Consider the following 16,404-nt stretch of genomic DNA (forward strand, 5'->3'; position numbering starts at 1 on the left):
CCTAACCCTAACCCTAACCCTAACCCTAACCCTAACCCTAACCCTAACCCTAACCCTAACCCTAACCCTAACCCAGATGCTATCCACTGATCCTACCCACGCGTGTTACCCAGCAGACTTGTTGACCTTTTTTATGACACGAGTTACCCGGCACGACGAACGATACTTGGTAAAATATTTTATTATTATTATTTAATTAAAAGTTTTTAAATATTATATATTAATTATTATAAGATTGAATCACGTGTTACCCGGTATAACGAACGGTATTTAAAATATTATATTATTTTTTATTATTAATTAAATTTATAACGTATATTATTTAATATTTATATATGTTTTTAAATTAATTTATAATATATTATTATATTAAAATATATCGTTTAAACTTTTAATTAATTTATATTTTATTTTTAAAATATTTATTTTATAATTATTATTTATTTATTATATAAATTCGTTTTTATTAATATTATTTATTTATAATATTCGTTTTAAAAAATAAACCGTTATTTATTTTTAATTTAATATTTTATATATTATATTTTATATTTAAATTTAAATTTTATTAATATTTAATTTTATATATTTTTATATTTTATATTTTATTATAATATATAATAAATACATTTTAAATAAATTTATATTAAAAGTTTATTATAATTTAAAGTTTTTATTATTTTATTTTTTATTAATTTTTATTTATATATAATTAAAACTTTTATTTTAAAATTTTTTTAAAATATTATATTTATTTTATTTTAATTTTATTAATAATATATTAAATATAATATTATTCAATAAATAAATTTTAAATAAATTTATTAAAAAAAACATTTCTTTTTTATATAACGTTAAATATTTTAAAATATATTTTATTTATTTTTATTTTATTTTAAAATTACATTTCATTATTAAGTATAAAAATAATAATTTATTTATAATGTAATTAATTATTTAATTTTAAAAATTTATTATATATTTATAAAATTTTAAAACTTTTAAAAATTAAATAAAAAAAATTAAATAATTTAATATATTACGTTTATTATTTTTATTATTATTTTCGTTTTATATTATATTTTATTTTATTATATATATTTATTATTATTATTATTTAATTAAATTAATACGTTTCGTTTATATTATATTATTATTTAAATTTTATATAATAATAAATTTAATATTAATTTCATTTTTCTTATTTTCATAATAATAATAAATTATATATTATTAAATTTTAATTATATATTACATTATATTTCATTTAAATTAATACTTTTAAATATATTATTTTATAAATATTTAAATATTTACATTTTCTTATTTCATTTTAATTAATAATATATATATATTTAAATATTTATATTTCTTTTATTATATTTTAATTAATAATTTACATGTATAATATATATTACGTTTTATATTAATATTTATATTTTTTATTTTAATATATTATTTAATATTATATATATATATTAATTTTAAATTATATTTAATTTTTTTATTTTATATTTATAATATTTATTTTATAATTTTCATTTATTTAATATTTTTAAAAATATTTAAATATATTTATTATATTTAACTTTTATTATTTATTTAATTTAAAAACATTAAATATTAAATATTAATTTAATAATATATTTATTTCGTTTATTATTATTTATTTTATATATATTATATTAAATTTAATTTTATTTTAATTAAATTATATTATTTTAATATTATAATAATATTATTAAATTATTATTAATTTATATAATTTATTATAATATAATAAATATCTTAAATAAATTATATATTATTTATTATTAATTTAAAAACTTTTTATTTATATTTTTAATTTATAATATATTATATTTATTATTTATAATTATTATAAAATTCCATTTATTTTTTTATAATTTTCTTTATAATTGTTTTAATTATTTAATTTATTAATATTTATTTAAAATATTTTTATTTTATTTTTATATATAATTATTAAATATTAAATAATATAATATATTACGTGTATTATAAATAATATTTATTTTATTTATTATTATATATTTAATTATATTATATAATTTATTTATTATATTATTATTTTAATATTTAATAATATAATTAAATATTATAAATATTATTAAACTTATTTTATTAATTTTAAATATATTATTATTATATTATTTTTATTTTTATTTTTCTTATTTTATTAAATTATATTTAATAATTTTATTATTTTATATTAATATATTATATTTAATTTAATTTAATTAAAATATGTAAATAAATTTATAATATTATTTATTATTTATTATATTTTTATTTATTTTTTATATATTTTATATATTTTATATATTATTTATTTATTTTTTTATAATTAAAATAAGTAATAAAAACTTTTATTTTAATCCATGCCCTGGAATACAGCGCTTAAACCACTGTCCCACGGTTGATTCGACGTTATTTTCCTCCCTTGCTTTGATTGGCTGCATTCCTGCTTACGTCAGCCCCGCTCTCCCGGCTTCAATGCCACTGCTCCTAAGTCTGGTCCCTACAAATCAATAGCAGGTCAATTAGACTGTAGATTCAAGACAGGTTCAATTAGACTAGAGGTTCAATACAACGTCAATTAGACTGTTGTTTCAATTGCTGTTCAATCTCGGTTCGATTAGACTGCAGGTTCAACTGTAGATCAACTGCAGTCTAATCGCAGGTCAATCGCAGGTCAATTAGACTGTTGTTTCAACTGCAGTTCAATCCAGGTTCAATTCGACTACAGGTTCAACAGCTGTTCAATACAGGTTCAATTCGACTACAGGTTCAACAGCTGTTCAATACAGGTTCAATTAGACTACTGTTTCAACTGTCGTTCAATCCAGGTTCAATTAGTCAGCAGGTCAGTTGCAGTTCAATTAGACTACTGGATCAACTGTAGATCAATCGCAGGTCAATTGGACTGCAGGTCCTTTTCAAGATTTAGTCCATTGTAAGATCCCTTCTAGTCTAGGATCCCTTCTAATCTAGGATCCCTTCTAATCTAGGATCCCTTCTAATCTAGGATCCCTTCTAATCTAAGATCCCCTCTAGTCTGAAATCCCTTCTAGTCTAAAATGGCCCTTAGTCCAGGATCGCCTCTTGTCTAAAATCAGGTCTATTCTAAGATCAGTTCTAGTCCAAAATGCCCTATAATCTAAAGTCAGGTCTAGTCCAAAATCAAGTCCTGGCCGAAATCTCCTCTAGTCTTAAATCCCTTGTAGTCCAAAAGAGCCTCAAGTCTAAAATAACTTCTAAGTCAAAATAACCTCTAGTCTGAAATCTCCTCTAGTCTAAAATCAGGTCCATTCTAAGGTCCCTTCTAGTCTAAAATCTCCCCTAGTCTAGAATCTCTCTTAGTCTAGAATCCCTTCTAGTCTAAGATCTCTTCTAGTCTAAAATCCCTTCTAGTCTGAAATCCCTTGAAGTCTAAAATCCCTTGTAGTCCAAAATCTCTTCAAGTCTAAGATCTCGTCTAGTCAAGGATCCCTTCTAGTCTAGGATCCCTTCTAGTCCAAAATCTCCTCTAGTCTAGGATCTCCCCTAGTCTAAAATCTCTCCTAGTCTAAAATCTCTTCTAGTCAAGGATCCCTTCTAGTCTAGGATCCCTTCTAGTCTAAAATCAGGTCCATACTAAGGTCCCTTCTAGTCTAAAATCTCTCCTAGTCTAGAATCTCTTCTAGTCTAAAATCCCTTCTAGTCTAGGATCCCTTCTAGTCTAAACTGCCCTCCAGTCTAAACTGCCTTCCAGTCCAAAATCTCCTTTAGTCCAAAATCTCCTTTAGTCTAAAATCTCTTCTAGTCTAGGATCTCCTCTAGTCCAAAATCCCCCCTAGTCTAGAATCTCTCCTAGTCTAGAATCCCTTGAAGTCCAAAATCTCTTCAAGTCTAAAATCCCCCCTAGTCCAAAATCAGGTTCAATACAGGTTCAATCGCAGGTCAATTAGTCAGCTGGGTCAACCACGGTTCAATCCAGGTTCAATTAGACTGCAGTTTCAATCGCGGTTCAATCCAGGTTCAATTAGACTGTAGGTTCAATCGCAGTGCGATCGCAGTTTAGTCAGCAGTTCAATTGCAGTTCAATTAGACTACTGGATCAACTGTAGATCAACTGCAGTCCAATCAGACTACAGCTTCAACTGCAGATCAATCGCAGGTCAACTGCAGTTCAATACAGGTTCAATTAGACCTTGAATCCAACTGCAAATCAATCGCAGGTCAATTAGACTATAGGTTCAATCGCAGTTCAATTGAATCGCAGGTCAATTGAATACAGCTTCAAATACAGGGCGGGCGCAGGGGCGCAGGGCCACAGGGGGCTACAGGGGGGGATAGGGGGGCCAGCGCGGGGCTTAGGGCGCAGGCTAATTGAATAAGGGTGGCGGTGTCAAGAATATTGTGGCGGTGTCAAGAATATGCGGCGGTGCGAAGAATAAGTGGGTTTAGCGCGTGGCGGTGTCAAGAATTGCCCGTGGCGGTGTCAAACATCGACCCACTTTAAGGTATGTTTGGCAAGAATATCGGTTACACAAATTCGTGTAACCGGTATTCTTGCCAAGAATAGCCACGTATTGTATACAAGTGCTCTGTACGTAACACCTGGATAACACTCGTCTATGCTCGAGTTGAAACTGCTGACATAGAATAGTAATGCCCCAAAGACAAGCGATGGTACCCTTGACGCTCAAGGACGGCACGCACATCCCGGCCGGTACGAGAGTATCGTTTGCGAACTATCAGCATCAGAATGACCCTTCAGTAACGCCTGACCCGGGGCTGTTCGACCCGTTAAGATGTTATCGAAAGCGCCACTCGACTGCGGAGCTGAAGAACAAGTTCCAGGCGGTGCAGCTGGACCCCGACATCAACCCATTCGGCCATGGAACCCAGGCTTGTCCTGGAAGGTATTTCGCCGTAGCGGAGATCAAATTTATCATGGCACGCCTGTTGCGGGACTACGAATTTAAGTTTTTGGAGACTCAGGGGAAGCCGAAATGGATACATGCTGACGAGAACCTCGTGAATGACCCTGGTGCTAAGATGATGATGAGGAAGAGAAAGTGAGGGGAACAAGGGAGAATGGGGGAATGACGTAATTTCCCTTAAGACAATGTATCCTGAGAAGAGGTTATCATTTGTAAAGATTTCTCAGAATACTTACCTAGATAATCTTGTGATCAATCTGATACCTACCTAGACATAAGGGCGTCAATCCTGTTCAACGTTGGTCCAGGGCAGAGGGTTGACAATGTCAACCATTAGGCATGTCGTGTTACCTGTATCATACACTGTATATGGATGTGACTGGTACCATGCGGCGTATACATAAGGTATCGTCGGCTGTCGGTTGCAGCTGGTATGTACCTACTAAGTACCTGTTAGATCATTATGTAATTCGGAATTTCCCAAAGCAGGGTGAGGGGCATCAGTATATATGGTGGGCCAGCTGTCGTATATCAAGCATCTGTTACCCAATACATCCGATACATCAGTTATGCGGCGTGTAACACTCGGACTCTCCAAGTAGGCAATTATACCGATGGCGCCCGATTACGATAAAGCAGCTGGCAGCCCTTTGCTTGCCCAATGATAAAGGGATTCGTTCCTTGCAAGAGTCCTGGAAAACTTCTATTCCTTCCATAGCCTAGACTCTAGCGACTCAGTAGACAGACATACACACGCATACTCATACCTACCTACCTACTCACTTTCACTCTCACGCACACAATCTCTCATACACACACCCTCATATACACATACACAGTCTCATACATACGCACACACGCACACGATTCAAATCTCGCTAGTCGCCTCGAGAGCCTCATGACTTCGCGCGAGAACCCGCAGGGCGATGTTGTAAAGCCCAATCCCCAAATCAAAGAGACTTTCCATTTGGAGCTCTAACTCTGTGCAAAGATATCCGACATGGACTTGGCCGCGTCCTCGTCGGCAGCTGCTCGTATGTGCTGCGCGGCGCTAGAGCCGGTGCTGACAAACCGTGTGACCCTACGAAACGACTCGTTGTACCCGGTGGAGAGAGACGCTCCTTGGTGGGTGACTCCAAAAACGCCACGGCGTCCGAGTTGCGCTGCTGATATGTCGCTCCCAGGTCGCAGACGTGCTGGCTCCCGGCGACCTGCTTCGTCCGGCCGAGTAGTGCTCAGGACGTGGTGGAGACCTTAAAGGCTGTGAAGCAGACGGGATCCAAGTTTGCCGTCCGATGCGGCGGTCATAATCCCAACCCGGGTTTCAGTAGCAGCGACGATTCGGGCATCGTGATCGACCTTCGCGACCTTAACACGCTGCACCTCGGACAGGACGGGATCTTGCAGGTTGGCGCGGGAAACAAATGGGGCGCCGTCTACGAATACCTCGAGGAACGTGAGCTTACCATCATCGGTGGCCGACACAAGGACGTTGGTGTCGCTGGTTTTCTCCTCGGAGGTACGCTTGCTTGCTTACCTACCCGCCTGCCTACCTACCTATGCAAGGCTCTAATGCGTAGCTGACGTGATCAGGGGGTATGCCCGCCTTCCCGGGTCTCTACGGGCTGGGCGCAGATCAGATCAAGAACGTCGAGGTCGTGCTAGCTGACGCGACCGTCGTGAACGCCAATGAGGAAAGCAACCCAGACCTAGTAAAGGTCCTCAAAGGCGGCGGGTCAAACTTTGGTACGCGGCCACCCGTGCTGACCCATTTACATAGCACTTTTCACGACAAGCGGTTGACGACGAGATAGGCATCGTGACGCGCTTCGACATCCAGACGTATCCGCAGATCAAGACGCAGTATACGGTCAACGTTTACGACCCGTCGGACTACGTCAATATCATGCGGGCCGCGGCAGAGCTGCAAGTGTCCATGGAAGCCGATCCCAAGATTGGCACGTTCACATACGTCAACCCCACATTCATCGCCGTCGGACTATTCTACGCTGAATGGGTTGAAGAAAGGCCCAAAGCTTTCGACACCTTCTTCAACCTAAAAAGCCTCATCTCGGCCGCCGTGCCCACGACAAATGGCACTATGAGGGATCTTGTCCTGGCCATCGGAACCGATTTCCCGGTTGCTCGGCGCCAATACGCATCCCAGGCGTCCAAGGTCGATGCCGACTTCTACGTGGACGTATACGAACACTATCAGCGAGTGGTGAAGAAATACCCGACTGCTGGCAACTTATCCTACAGCATTCAGCCAGCCTCGATCGCGGCGATCGATGCTGGAGAGAAAAAGGGCGGCAATATTTTAGGGCTAGAGAAAGTCCCTCAATGCTGTATGTCCACCACCCACTACCCCCTACCTACTAGATCCCACCCTTCCCCCTCCCCCCCACTCATTTTTTTCTGATTGATCAATGCTGACCCATTCCTAGGGTGGGCATTCGTTGCTGAGTGGGAGGGCCAGCAAAACGATACCGTCGCAGAAGAGGCGATCGACGAGCTCTACAAAGGTATGCAGAAGCTTTCCCATGAGAAAGGGCAGTGGCTTGACTTCATCTTCATGAACGAAGGGAAGTGGACACAAGACGTGCTTCGCAGCTACGGAGCGAGCAGTATGAGCAAGATGGATGAGGTAAGGGCCAAGTATGACGCAGATAGCGTGTTCCAGACTCTGCAGCAAGGCGGATATCTGCTCTCTAAGGCGGTGTGATCCCACGTACCGAGCCCTATCGAATACGGCTGGCTACATGCGAGATCTGGCTTTCGTCATCACCCATCGACTCAAGGGCACAATTTTGGCTTGGAAAATAGTTGAATGGCGTTTCGAGAGAACTTAGCTCTATACTTGTTAACATGTAGGTCCTAGGTAGGCATCTAAGATATTAGCCACTGGGAAGGTTCCTCCGCATCCCCTTAGATTGTATCCCTTGATGCTATCCGTGCGAATTACGTCATATCCGAGAGCCTTATATTCCGAGTCCTAAGTCGTTGGTCTGCGGAAGGGTACGTTGTCACTATTGTAAGATTATATTGCTTAGCTACCTAACAGAGTAGGTAATATTAGGTAAGAGTTGGTAGTAGTAGGTATTCCAACCTATAACAGTGCTAGCCAAGCCCTACGCCTATGCCGCTATCCGACGTTGGCGATACGGGAAAGATGTTGGTGATAGGCAACATCTAGATAGGTGTCTAAGAATTTAGTCACTGGTAGGGTTCCTCTGCATTCCTCTATTATGCCCCCTAACGTTATTGATACAAACCTTCATTGATACGAACAACCTCGCATCTAAGAGGAGCTACATAGCGAATTTCCGGTTGGTTCAGTCCTGAAGTAATGCGCTATTAGCCAACGAATGCTGCGAATGTTGTTCAATAGGAAGCAGGAGGGGGTGATTTGCAGTCATCAAATGCTGTAAGAATGTATTTGTACTACCCTAGGTAGGTATGTCTTGGCCCGGAATACACATCATTAGAAATGTAACATAATTGCAGATGTAATACTACTAATCAAGCCCTACGTGTGCGGTGCCATCTTACGAGGGTTGGTGATACAAGAAGGATGTTGGTAACACATAATCGTCGTATTATTCCTTTAGTGAGGGGGTGGGCGGCGGAGGATGGTGCAGTTCTCGTGTACATCGGTACAACGCGTGATGCTTTGCGGCAGACTCGACTACGCCTCATTCCAGCATTATCACCTCCGTCACTACAATCTGAAGCAGAGCTCTAAAGGCAGTCTGGATACCTAAGTCTGTATGATGGCACGTATAAGACCGGGGCGGGCCACCCCTGCCCCTGGATTATCACTGACAGCACCAAGCTAACCCCTCTGGTCGAGCTTAAGCCAGAGCACAATGTTCAGCACCATACGATATAGCAATGTGGCAGACGGGCCATGCTATCTCGAGAAAACCGCAGCTCCTTTCGACAGGAAGCGCCATAGCAAGCCCGCACGCATTGCGTGCTGGAGCTGCCGCGTGAGCAAGGCAAGTCAAGGATGGTGGGCCATTACCCCGGTTGCCCGGTCGCAGAACGATGCACGGAATATCTCAGCACTTAGACACTAACGACACGCAGCTGAGATGCAGCGGCGAATCAAACGGCTGTCAACGATGTACGGGAAAGAAAATCAAATGTCGCTATCCCGAAGTACCGGGCCCGGCTCCCAGACGCCTCGTAAATACGGAAAAGTGCGAGCTGTCGCCCCCAAAGACTTCTCCCGATACCATTGAGGACACGCCGGGGAGCAAGGTAGGACCGTGTACTGCCGCCGATGCAGCGGCTGGTAACTTGACGTTGGCAAAGCCTCCTCTAGCAGCGGTGTCGCCTACAGCCACCACGGAATGCGACAACAGTAGTCCGGACTCTACCCCCTTATCACTCGATCCGGGGTCCGGCTTGTCGCAATCCTTTGAGTGGCCGAGTTTCTTATTTTCCAACTTCCAGACTTGCGCCGACGAGAACATGGATAAAGACTCCGATCCGTGCATGATGACGGAGGCATTTTTTGACAAGCCCGACGATAGCTGCAGCTTAGCGGTTAACAATATTCCGGACGAGGGGTTTAATCTAATAGGAGCTGGAGCCAAAAACACCCGTCCAAATTGTTCCTGCTTCGAGCGCATCATATACACACATGAGGATATCGAGGTTAATCTTCTGTGGCGTCGCTACAACATAGGCTCCGGCGACGACAACCTGCTACAGAACCAAAAGAGGGCACTGGCCGATTTCGAAAGCCTCATGGAGTGCGGCTCGTGCACCGCGCGATCCGCGTACATGATGCTCCTCATATCCATAGGCAGGAGGATCCTCGACAGCTTAGACGCTGTAGACGGGACAGGCCCGCCGGCGCCGGCCGCTATGGAGCGAGACTACTACGACGACGGCGCCGGTGGCGGCGGAAGATGTAAACGCGCGCGTAAAGTAAGCATCGGAAATTGGAAGCTAGACGCGGACGACGAGTTCCGAATCTTCCAGAGTCTCGCGGCCGCCCGCGCGACCAAGTTGTCAGGTCTGGTCGAGAAGCTAGAACGAATCACCCGCAGCCACAACTGGCCCGCGCATCAAGACATACTCGGCGACATGAGCGAGGTCCTGCGTAAGAAATGTATGGCCTATGCGGGAAGAATAGAGGAGATAAGCCAGACGTTATCGTAATGATTGTATGCGAGATACTGCTGTCCGTGATGTTCATCAAGTACCTAAGACTTGAAAGTACGTAGCATTCACCGGGCTCCAATCGAATCGCGATCGTTAACTCCAATCCCCCTAACGTCCTCGGGGTGCACCGCATGCTACTCCGAGAACATGTCACCCAAAGTACATCAATTGAATCCTACTTGTGCAACGGGACCAACATTATGAACCGTCATTCCCGACACCGAGCGAATTCGGCAACGTCCCCTGCCGGGAAGTCGGCCTGTAATTAGCAGGTATCATCGTCCGCCGTCGTATGTCATCAACGCGTTATCATTGTGCTCAACTGCTTCGATATAACTAGTCGATTTTGGCGTCGACTTTCGCCGTGATTAGGTAAGAAGCATTCGCATATACCTAGTGGAGTCCCAGGTAAGCAGCCGGAGCAGCAAGGCACAGAGCCATGATGTTAGGTGATTTTTCATAAGCCCAACTAAACTCTTTGGAGGTCTGCTTCATGCAAGCAAGTTTGCTCAGAATCGCCGATCGTCGTTTTGACGTCCATGTTATATATGACAACGCAACAGAAGGATTCGGTGGAAGGATCCGATATTAACCCTTTGCCGCAAGAGGAGGTAGGATATTTCAATTTCAATAGGATCGGGAACGGTATAAGGGAAAGCTCACCTGGGCAGGCACAGATTACCAATGTCTCACATACAGTCTCCGTAGCAGTGCCCGTTCTGTTGCCCGGAAACCTCGTTGGTTCGACTCAGCCTCAACCTCCGCCGATTTCTTACCTTTTTCAACCTTCCGAGTCTGCGTCGGCACCTGTGCGGCTTGGCCGAGACACACCCAATATGACGAAGTTGTGTTGCACCATGTACCGTAAGCACGATAGATACCTATCCATGGCGCTTTCTGTCCAATGAGTCTGCAAGTCTGGTGAATATCCATGGCCCATAAAATGCTAAGCACGTCTCAGGTCTTACAAGAATCCAACGTCGATGTAGGGGGTCGATGCAACCATTTGTCATATCATTTCAGACCGCACTGTCTTTGCGGTGCGGATTCCTACGGCCTCGCCCTTGAGGCCGCAACGGGTTGGTCATATTGACCCCAATAAGCCTCATAGTTTTCTTGAATAGCCCGTTTTTGTTGTGGCGTTTCTCGTTATGCCCTAACCGAAGAATTCACGCTTTCTAAACTGCCTCGGAGAAGTCGTCAAGTTCTCCAAGCCCCCTCAAAGTTCATTCGACAGTCCCTCAAGTCGATATGGGGGCCTCTCAATCCTCTGGCGTGTCTAATGAAGCATACCTCGGCGTCGGATCTGTGCTTCTCGTACTAGCGGCTGTTTTTGTTGCCATTCGCTGCACCATCAGCTTTACACAAACAAAGAAGATCCATGTTGACGATGGTAAGTCCCGCTTAGCCTCTACCTCGCTTTCGCGATGCAGCGATGACCCATATTGGCTACAGGGATCGCGGTCGTGGGACTGCTTTTCATACTGGCGACTTTCATTGTCCAGTACTATATAGAACAGGGTGAGTGCGAGGACGGATGAGCCACTGCGGATCGGACAAGATTTAATAAGAACAGGCTTCCGCGACCCGACAACATCGCCGGCATGGACCATTAAGGTAAGAAACGATGTTCGGTTTCGCATCGATCGCATGCTAAGTAGATTGGCGTCTTGCCAAATAGATGGGCGTTTGCGTCGTCATCCTCATCCTATTTGCCCTGTGGACCACGAAAGCGCCGATTCTCCTCCTTTACCTGAAGCTCTTCGGTGTTTATCCTTGGCTTCGATGGGCATCCTATATCACGCTCGTGGTCACGGCCCTGTGCTTCATCGCTGCTATGGCCATCACGCTCGCCCATTGCGATCTGACCGATAGTTATGCGGAACCCGCAACCTTGGATAAATGCATCAGCGCATCGGCGACCGGCGCCATCTTCTCGGGCTTCATCGCCGTCTTTGCCGACGTGATCATTTTCTGCCTTCCCATTCCAGCGATCGCACGCATGAGGATCGCGCTGTCCAAAAAGGTCGGGCTGGGGATCATCTTTTGCTCTGGTATTCTGTAAGTGCCGATATATCCCCCCTGACCAAGTATTCCGCATCCTAATATGCGCTGACAATAGTGCGATCGTGTGTGGGATTGTGTCGCTCTATTACAAATTCCTTTCCCAGCAGACAAATATTCCAATCGGGTTGCGACTAGCCATCATATTTCTCATGTCAGTCTCCGCGTGAACACCGTTGCCCCTCGCTGATCAGCTAACGAAAATGACGGGTAGCCATATCGAATGCGTTGTAGCCCTCTCGATCGGCTGCGTTCCGGCGCTGAAGGCGTTCTGGTCCAAGTATATCTCCAAGTCGATCGTGGTGGCTAAGGTATCAGCGTATACGAGTTCGACCATCGTGGCGTCGAACAAGGCCCGCGCACTCAAAGGCCGGGTACAGACCGGACTCAGCACGACGGCGGTCTATGATTCCCAGCGAGATGGCTCCTACATTATGATGGAATGAGGCAATGGTAGTTTTCCAGAGTATCTAAGCCCCGTTATGTAGGTTGGTATGATGTTGCAAGAGTCGTACGTTGGTCGTACGTTGTAACGGTTACATTGATTCGTGCCTCTTTACTGCGTAGGCAGGCGTTATATTAATCAACAGCTGTTCCTTTTTGGATTCCGTTGGTATTGAGCGCCACCGGCCCCGTCATTGACCGATTGGACGATTAATTAAGGTCTTTACATAATAGTTGTACTGTTATACTATTACATAGTATGTCCATGCATTGTTGAAGCCTTAGTATTGTGGTTAGTGCTATCCACGTTGAAGAGCCAATTCAATTCTTTTTGAATGGATCCGAGGACCAGCGCGTTAAGACACCGACCCGATCAGACAGGAAGAATAGTGCTGTTGGTACTTTCCACGTTTAGAGATGGCCATTTATGAATGGTATGGAGGATGTAATCTGTCGATAAATATTTGGGCTTGGCAAGACCTAGTAGATTGATGCTATTTAGTAATTAAAAACCATGGGTTGGTGTGAACACGATATATATCATGAACCGTGGTGGCAGGTGCTTAGATGCGGTGTTCATTACTGTCGTAATGAAGACATCGCGACGTATATAAATGCGTATGTGGCATAGTGCGTGGTAGATTATTACCCATTGACTGAAACTAGAACCACTGGACCAATGCCGTCGGCGAGCGGTAGTATCAGTGACCTTTTATGATACCCGCCGCCTTCTCGGCTACGGCATACACCGAAGAAAAGATATTGCCACGTGGAATCAGCGGGATAACGTTAGCATTAACGACGCGAATATTCTTTGTCCCGTACACGACCAGCTTCGGATTCACCACACCCCCCTTTTCCCTGGGCATCATGGCCGCCGAGCCGCAACCGTGGTATGCGGTGGTGGCTGTGTCGAGGACATACTTCTTAGCCCCGTCCAGGTCTCCGACGCGAATGGCGTCCGGGTGATTACGCTTCCCGCCAGGCTAAAGAAAGGGCATCAGTTGCTTTGAGGGGCGCAGCTGCGTGTCGAGTGCTTGGATATGCCGCGCCATAATCTCTAAATCGGCGGGGTGAGAGAAGTAGCGCGGGTCGATGTGGGGCTCGGTGTCGATGTCGCCAGAGGAGATATGGGTCGCGCCCCGCGAAAAAGGGTGCGACTAAGCACAGCCTAGGCTAGTGAAATTCTCGGGGAGCAGCTGAGTACCAACAAAGCTTTTACCCCCTTCGTGCAGGTTTGTTTAGGCTAGGAACATGAGCCACGCCATCGAGCTGCTGTCAGGGCCCTCGAGAATGGAACGGACTGTGTTGTAATACTCCGAGTCCTTGGGCCCCTTAACCCGAGGAAGCCGGTCGAGGAGCTTAGGTATATTGAACACACCGGAGGCAAGTATGACCTCTTTGGTGGGTGTGAACGTTTCCGTCTTACCTTCGACCAAGGCATGAACACCCGTAGCCTTAACAGTGCCATCGCGCGTCTTGGTGAATAATGTTCTCTGGACCTTGGCCTCTGTAAGAATCCGGACGTTGGGCCTCCGGCGAATAGGAGCGCCGTAAGACGAGTTGGCGTAGCTCCGAATTTTGGTTTCCGGATCGACGGTTGCCGTATTGCTGTAACCACCAATCGAATTACCCGAGAACGGATCTGTAGTATAATAAATAGGAAGGCGTCAGTAAATGCTCTCCTTTTCTGCTTTTCTCCGCTCTAACAACGCGGAGTGTTTATCAAACTAAACTTACCGGCAGTAGTGACCTTGCCCAGACCGCGAAAGGCGTCAATCCACGCCTTACATAGAGGGTCTTGAATGATGTCTGGAAAAGACACCTTAATAGGGCCGGAGGTGCCGCGGTGTTCGTCGTTGATCCAGTCGATGCCGACATGCTCCAGCGTGGCTTGGTCCGGCAGTAGTATAAGTGTATGACTTCTCACAAAAGAGTACTAGGTTAGTCCAGTCCCATCCAAGATTGCCTAGCTTGGCCCAAGCATCGATGTCAGCCTGAGCTGGAGCGATGAAGGCTTGGCCGTTGATGGCTGAAGAGCCTCCTAGAGCTTTGCCCTGGGGAGTTCGAATGGATCACCCCCCTAATCCCGGCTGAGACACAGATTTGTACTGCCAGTCAGCATCGGAGCCCACAAGGGACGTCCACAGCGCTGGGATGTTTACCCTCGGATCGACCGAGAGATCCTTCCCGGCCTCAAGCACCCATACTTGGACATCCGGGTTTTCGGACAAGTGGCGAGCGACGACGAGGCCGGAAGCGCCTCCGCTGATGATTATGTAGTCGGGGGACGTCGGGGAAGGCATTAGTTTTCGTGGGGCTCTTAGACTTAGAAGTAGCAATAAGAGTCGGGAGGTCAACTTAGAGACTGAGGTGAACGGAGAGGCAGGGAACCTTTAGAAGAAATGGGTTCTACAAGGGGGAGAGAAAGGATAACATGTGACTAGGTAGGCTAGTGCTTACATAGGTGCCTATTTGTCCGTCGTCGCGCATGCTATTAAATCAATTGCATGGAGTAAACGGATACCTTCATAGGGAATAATGCGCTGTAACTCACTAAAGCTATAACGCTAGTAAGCGCTATTATTCCAGAGGCTCTTATGGATAAATACAGTGCTAATACAGTGTGCTACGAACAAGTAGTACTGTAGGAAAATGACTTGGCGAGACGGCGGATGTTATGTATAATAGCCACGAACGTACTTAGGATTTTGAACGTTCTTCTTACCTCGCTTACAACAATGTGAAATGTACCCATGGGTTTTTTTATTTGAGAGTATGAATAGATACCTACCTACTTCTACAAACTAGGTATCCTTTCCCCTCGCGCAGGAGTAGGTTTAGTTACTGCACCAGTCAACCTAGTAAGCGTGGCTCTGAGCTGACCGGCCAATGATTGAGAAGCCCAATTCCGAATAGGGAAAGTAAACACCATGCTGCATACCTTGGTACCCAATCTTATAAGGACGCTTGTTTGTCGACGCCGATGTTGATTTGACTAGGATTTGGATACCTAATAAAGTCCCTAGTAGCCCTCTATTAAGCTGCTTGGAAAGCTCATCAACGTTTGGTTTGGTTTGGTATATTTAACGACGGGGCAAAATGGAGTGACCATCCCTCAGGAACCTCTCGAAGGGTATGCGGCATGTACTGCTACTACTAGGTCTACTTCTAATTACACACAAAATGTCCTAGTCTTCTATCATGAAATACCCTACATTTTTAAGCTACCGACACGCATGATGATGCTCGAATCGCTCCCGTGGGCTCCTGCGTGTGAGCTTGCGTTCGACGTAAAGTATTCGGAGGGAGGGCGCCGTTTGAGGCTATTGTTTCGTTAGGTAGGTAGCAATTGTAGAAGGTAGGCGATGATTAATGGGCTTTTGCCCCTTATAACGCTAGCTGTAACTATATGCCTGGGCTAGGAAGGACTGGGGCGGCAACGAGGTCAACAACAGAGGACTTCTTGTTAATTAAAGAGATGCATCAAATTTAAGGTAGGTAGGCATCGTATAATATCGTGTATCCTCAGGGCCAACCTGGGTTGAATACATAGGTATAGCCGGTGTTAATCACTGTGTTTTCAGGCGAACCGCTCATGAGACTACAAAGTTGCGGAGCCGGTCCAACATGTGAGGGTTTCTGAAGCGATGTTACATGAATAAGCTGTCTCCGTATGTATGGGGAGCAGAACTTTCCGAGGCGGACCAACTATCGCCCCGTAAGACGCAAAGTCTCCGCAAGTCGCCGTCTAACGTCGCGCCAGGTC

The 16,404-nt window shown here is 43.6% G+C and overlaps 5 protein-coding genes across 5 annotated transcripts; 4 read left to right on the top strand and 1 right to left on the bottom strand.

The window, feature by feature from the left end:
• Nucleotides 1-4,375: 4,375 nt before the first annotated feature.
• F4807DRAFT_436407 (cytochrome P450) lies at nt 4,376-5,274 on the top strand. The gene is made up of 2 exons (XM_047998959.1): nt 4,376-4,612; nt 4,673-5,274. The coding sequence occupies exon 2, from the start codon at nt 4,675-4,677 to the stop codon at nt 5,086-5,088; it is 414 nt and encodes a 137-aa protein (XP_047851457.1). The 5' UTR covers nt 4,376-4,612; nt 4,673-4,674; the 3' UTR covers nt 5,089-5,274.
• A 232-nt stretch (nt 5,275-5,506) lies between these two features.
• Nucleotides 5,507-7,979, top strand: F4807DRAFT_436414 (6-hydroxy-D-nicotine oxidase). The gene is made up of 5 exons (XM_047998960.1): nt 5,507-6,074; nt 6,134-6,468; nt 6,543-6,695; nt 6,764-7,297; nt 7,397-7,979. Exons 1-5 carry the CDS (start codon nt 5,950-5,952, stop codon nt 7,672-7,674), a joined length of 1,425 nt encoding a protein of 474 aa, XP_047851458.1. The 5' UTR covers nt 5,507-5,949; the 3' UTR covers nt 7,675-7,979.
• A 454-nt stretch (nt 7,980-8,433) lies between these two features.
• F4807DRAFT_208695 (uncharacterized protein) lies at nt 8,434-10,395 on the top strand. Its single transcript, XM_047993904.1, has 3 exons — nt 8,434-8,725; nt 8,809-8,950; nt 9,042-10,395. Exons 2-3 carry the CDS (start codon nt 8,819-8,821, stop codon nt 10,122-10,124), a joined length of 1,215 nt encoding a protein of 404 aa, XP_047851459.1. The 5' UTR covers nt 8,434-8,725; nt 8,809-8,818; the 3' UTR covers nt 10,125-10,395.
• Nucleotides 10,396-11,207: 812 nt separating this feature from the next.
• Nucleotides 11,208-12,993, top strand: F4807DRAFT_208691 (uncharacterized protein). The gene is made up of 6 exons (XM_047993903.1): nt 11,208-11,520; nt 11,583-11,648; nt 11,704-11,744; nt 11,809-12,188; nt 12,250-12,345; nt 12,406-12,993. The coding sequence occupies exons 1-6, from the start codon at nt 11,379-11,381 to the stop codon at nt 12,635-12,637; spliced, it is 957 nt and encodes a 318-aa protein (XP_047851460.1). The 5' UTR covers nt 11,208-11,378; the 3' UTR covers nt 12,638-12,993.
• A 343-nt stretch (nt 12,994-13,336) lies between these two features.
• F4807DRAFT_463004 (uncharacterized protein) lies at nt 13,337-14,941 on the bottom strand (the record flags this gene model as incomplete). The annotated part of the gene is made up of 4 exons (XM_048001905.1): nt 13,337-13,621; nt 13,940-14,280; nt 14,376-14,557; nt 14,715-14,941. 4 exons carry the CDS (start codon nt 14,939-14,941, stop codon nt 13,337-13,339), a joined length of 1,035 nt encoding a protein of 344 aa, XP_047851461.1.
• Nucleotides 14,942-16,404: the final 1,463 nt, after the last annotated feature.

The sequence above is a fragment of the Annulohypoxylon truncatum genome (assembly GCF_022578515.1).
Source record: "Annulohypoxylon truncatum strain CBS 140777 unplaced genomic scaffold F4807scaffold_30, whole genome shotgun sequence".
Lineage (NCBI taxonomy): Eukaryota > Fungi > Ascomycota > Sordariomycetes > Xylariales > Hypoxylaceae > Annulohypoxylon > Annulohypoxylon truncatum.